This window comes from Dryas octopetala, chromosome 1 (genome assembly GCF_963921425.1).
Source record: "Dryas octopetala chromosome 1, drDryOcto1.1, whole genome shotgun sequence".
Taxonomy (NCBI): Eukaryota; Viridiplantae; Streptophyta; class Magnoliopsida; order Rosales; family Rosaceae; genus Dryas; species Dryas octopetala.
Window position 1 is genome coordinate 32308787 of NC_141366.1, and position 4156 is coordinate 32312942.

The 4156-nt window shown below is 40.4% G+C and overlaps 1 protein-coding gene across 1 annotated transcript; it reads right to left on the bottom strand.

Moving 5' to 3' along the window:
- Positions 1 to 814: 814 nt before the first annotated feature.
- LOC147299839 (uncharacterized) lies at positions 815 to 1336 on the bottom strand. Its single transcript, XM_086232549.1, has one exon. The coding sequence runs from the start codon at positions 1334 to 1336 to the stop codon at positions 815 to 817; it is 522 nt and encodes a 173-aa protein (XP_086088675.1).
- Between the last annotated feature and the right edge of the window lie 2820 nt (positions 1337 to 4156).

Below are 4156 nucleotides of genomic sequence, written 5' to 3' on the forward strand. Positions count from 1 at the left end.
TCAATAATTACACATACACCCCTGAAGTTTCAAAACTGTTGCATATAACCCCCTATAGTGAGACGAAAATGATGAAAAATTATGCAAAAATGCATGCTAAGGGGTGAAGTGGCATAATAAGATTACTAAAGGTGTAAGGTTCAATCTCAATACAAATATTTTATTTTTTGTTTATTTATTTTTTTCTCTTCTAGGGAGTTATATGCAATAGTTTTGAAACTTCAGAGGGTGTGTGTGTGTAATTATTGAAACCCCAAGGGGTGTATGTGAAAAAACAATAAACTTCAAGGGGTGTAAGTGTAATTAACTTGAAGGATTTTAATGGATTTGAATGCATTTTTTACACATAACAAATTTCATGAGAATTCCACCCAATTTCTTTGGATTTTGATGAATTCTATAAATTTTAAAATCCATTAAACTACTTTAAAATCTGAGTTGGGGACACCCCCCATAGTTTAAATAGGCAAACCCTATAATAGCTAAAATTAAGCGTAATTAAAAAGGCAGAATTGACGGAATCAGATTTTGACTTTTACAACAAAAAATATAACAAAAAATAAAACTTTCTTAAAACGGAAAAAACGGTTTTTTCAAGGCCTAAATGATGGAATTTGCCCGAAAAGCGACGTTCTCGCTTCCAATCAAAATACCCTGCCCAAACACCAAAATTCGACCAAAATTAAATTGCTAGCAATACTCCAAGGGTCTAGTAGAAATCAAAGTTATTTCCACTCCCAAGATTCCATAAAATGATTCGCCATCTCCTCCACGGCATCATTCTCCCCAGGCTGAATGAAATTCGCCCTCGAAATCACGACATCATCATCCCCAGCAGAATTATCACCATGGAAAGGAATAAATATTGCTTCACATTAAACACATCAGCAATGCAGATATGACTAGGCAACTTCAAGCGATAAGCCTTAGGATTAATCTTCTCAATGATTTCCACTGGACCAATCTTACGGGCAGATAGCTTGTTGTAGTGACCCACAGAAAACCGATCCTTAGTCAACATAGCCCAGACATAGTCAGACACATCAAATTCTACCTGGCGCCGTTTTTTATCTGCAGCTTTCTTGTATTTGGTCATAGACTCCAATAATTTCTGGTGAGTCGCAGCATGAACGTGTTGTAAATTGGCCACAAAATCCTCTGCTTTCCCATGAACACGCTTCAAATCAAGAGGAGATGCCAAATCAAGTGAGGCACACAGAACAAAGCCATACACAATATGAAAAAGACTAAAGCCCATGCTGCGGTTGACATAATGGTTAAACGCAAATTTAGCTTGATATGACTTCTTATCCCACGCCTTCAAATGCTCTCCCATTGTTTATACCAGGGCTAAATTGGGAGGATTATTAGAGGAGCTAAGGCCCAAAGAGACACAACAAATAAAGCCCATGAAAGAAGGCCCAAAGCACATGTTAAATATAAGAAGAATGAGACAAAACAATTGTCCACAACTAAGGAATAGTGACGTCGCAGGGCTGATGTCACTGTTCATGTGACGAGGTCACTGTTCACGTGCCTAAGGTTTGCGAGCCGCTATATAAAGAACGAATCCCAAAGAAGAAAAGGATACCCAGACTTTTACCTAGAAAAATACACAAATACCCAAAATTCCTAAACATTTTGCATTGTTCTTGCTGCTAAATGTCAGAACTATACCATCATTGTCATTTTTGTTTCCTTTTGTATTTAAGCTCTACCAAAAGTTTAAGCCATGACTCTTTTGGTATCGATTTAAGCGCATGATCCGAATAAAGCACAAACTCTCTGCCAATCAATAAGAACGCCAATGCTTAAGGGCTTGAACTACAACATAGAATTCCACATCGTAAGTGCTGTAATTAAGTTTGCTCCCATTGAACTTTGCGCTGAAATAACCTATCGGCCTGCCACCTTGGCTTAGAACGCCACTAATCCCTACTTTAGATGCATCACAATGAAGCTCAAAAGGCTTCGAAAAAATCTGGTAAGATAAGGATAGGAGCCGTTATCAACCTTCCCTTGATCAACTCATCCAATGCCTTGGACGCTCCTCTGTCCAAACAAAATTACCACCCTTCATACAATTTGTCACAAGTGCCATAATAGTACTAAAATCCCGAATGAAGCGTCTATAGAAAGAAGCCAAACCGTGAAAACTTTGCACCTCAAAAAGGCTTTTGGAACTGCCCAATCACGTACTGCTGCCACCCTGGTTTCATCCATGGCAATGCCATCCTTGGACACAAGATAACCTAGGAAAAGAACCTTATTCATCATAGAGGCGCACTTATTGAACAAAGCATACAGTTTTGCTTCGCGCAATACAGAAAGAACCTCCTGCAAATGTTTGAGATGCAAATCTGGGCAGGCACTATACATCAAAATGTCATCGAAATACACCACAATAGATTTACCGGCACATGCCCAAGCCGAAGGGCCGGTTCACGTGATACATGGGTATTATCGCCCGTTACCCCATGCACAACAAGTAGCCGGTCCCGAGCAAGCCATCTTAGTCCAACTCCAAGGAGGAGTATATGTACCTCCACATAACCGAATGCTCTACTTGCGAATGGAGTGAATGGGGCGAACAGAAACGAGGCAAGTGTAGGAGTCCAGAGACATGAATCGCAGCACCAACATCAATACCATAACCACGATGGACATCCAAGGTATGAAGTTCCTCGGCAGCAGGTTAGCCGATGATTAACGACAATGAAGATGGCACGCGAGTGGTTGTAAACGAGAACCACTTCACTGGACAACAAGCGCCATGGCTAACAAGGGCAGAGGTTCATGGCCAATCTAGGGCGAACACCAAGACCTACCTATCAGCTCTCATTTCCACCAGAAATTGCCAACATGGATTATCGAAAGGGATTTTGCTTGCATGATTTTACACGTACTATATTCTGGTTCTGAGGGATTTTCCACCCTAGAACATGTTGGGCGGTTTACAGCGCAATGCTGTGAATATGCATGAGACGAGACTTTAAAGATTAGAATTTTTGTCAATTCTCTAACAGGTGCGGCCTTTACATGGTTCAATAACCTAGGCCAAACTCGGTTCATACATGGACTGAGTTAGAGAAGCAGTTCCATGAGTATTTTTATTCCGACCAAGGTGGTGGACTTGATAGACTTAGCAAAGATGTATCAGTCAAATGTGGAAACAGTCTTCGGTCATATCCAAAAATTCCAAGAGGCAAAGTCTAGATGTCCAGTCATTCTCCCTGAAAATGAGTTCGCCTGGATGGCGTTAGCGGGCTTACATTTTAAATACAGGGAGAAGTTTAGCAACGAGAATTTTAGGGACATCTTTGATCTTGCCGAGAAAGTAAGGAGATATGAGGCAGTTTTGAGAGAAGAAGCTCAAAAGAAGAGTTATGGGAAAAGCACATACTACCGAAGACTATTGCACATATGGCCGAGGCATACCCCACAGAGGTCGATGAGATTGAAGAAGCAAAAGTTGCGACAATGCAAATTGATTTGACAAACCGTTTACTTGTGAGGCATTAGCGAAGACAAAAAGGCCTGGTCATAAGCAAATGGTAGTAATGACTAGACCGGGAAAACAAAAAAAGAAAGTACCTGTACCAAAGGATTATTCCTTTGACATTTCTACTGCCAGTAGAATTTTCAATTGTTTGTATGTCGCTGGGAAAATCAAGTTGGAGAGTGGCAAGAAAATGCCCTCGTTCGAAGAATTGAGCACGTTGAGAATCACAAGAATAAGTATTCAGCACCTTGAGGAAAAACAGTAAAGAAAATTACACTGAAAAAGAGATTAGCCTACTTCAGCAACTTTTGTTGTGTCTAGTGCTCCTGATGGTTGGGCATTAACATCAATGGTCTCTACTTCAGACACAAACTGCAAGCAGAAGGGATAATAAGATAAAAGAAAATGCAAAATGAAGTAAACAAAGAGGTAAATGCGAGGAAAATCAAACCCATAAAGTAGGGTCAGAGACATTGAGAGTTGGTGAAGCTGGAGAGGATGCTTCGCCTGGGTGGCCTCCAGTGGACGTTTCGATCGCCAGTACTAACATTCTGTTTCAATAAAGTGTTAATAAGGAAACTAGAGTAAAAGAAAAAACCTTGTGAACAAAAAGTGAAATACTTGGCGAAACATAGTTTCGGGGGCAGGAGACTT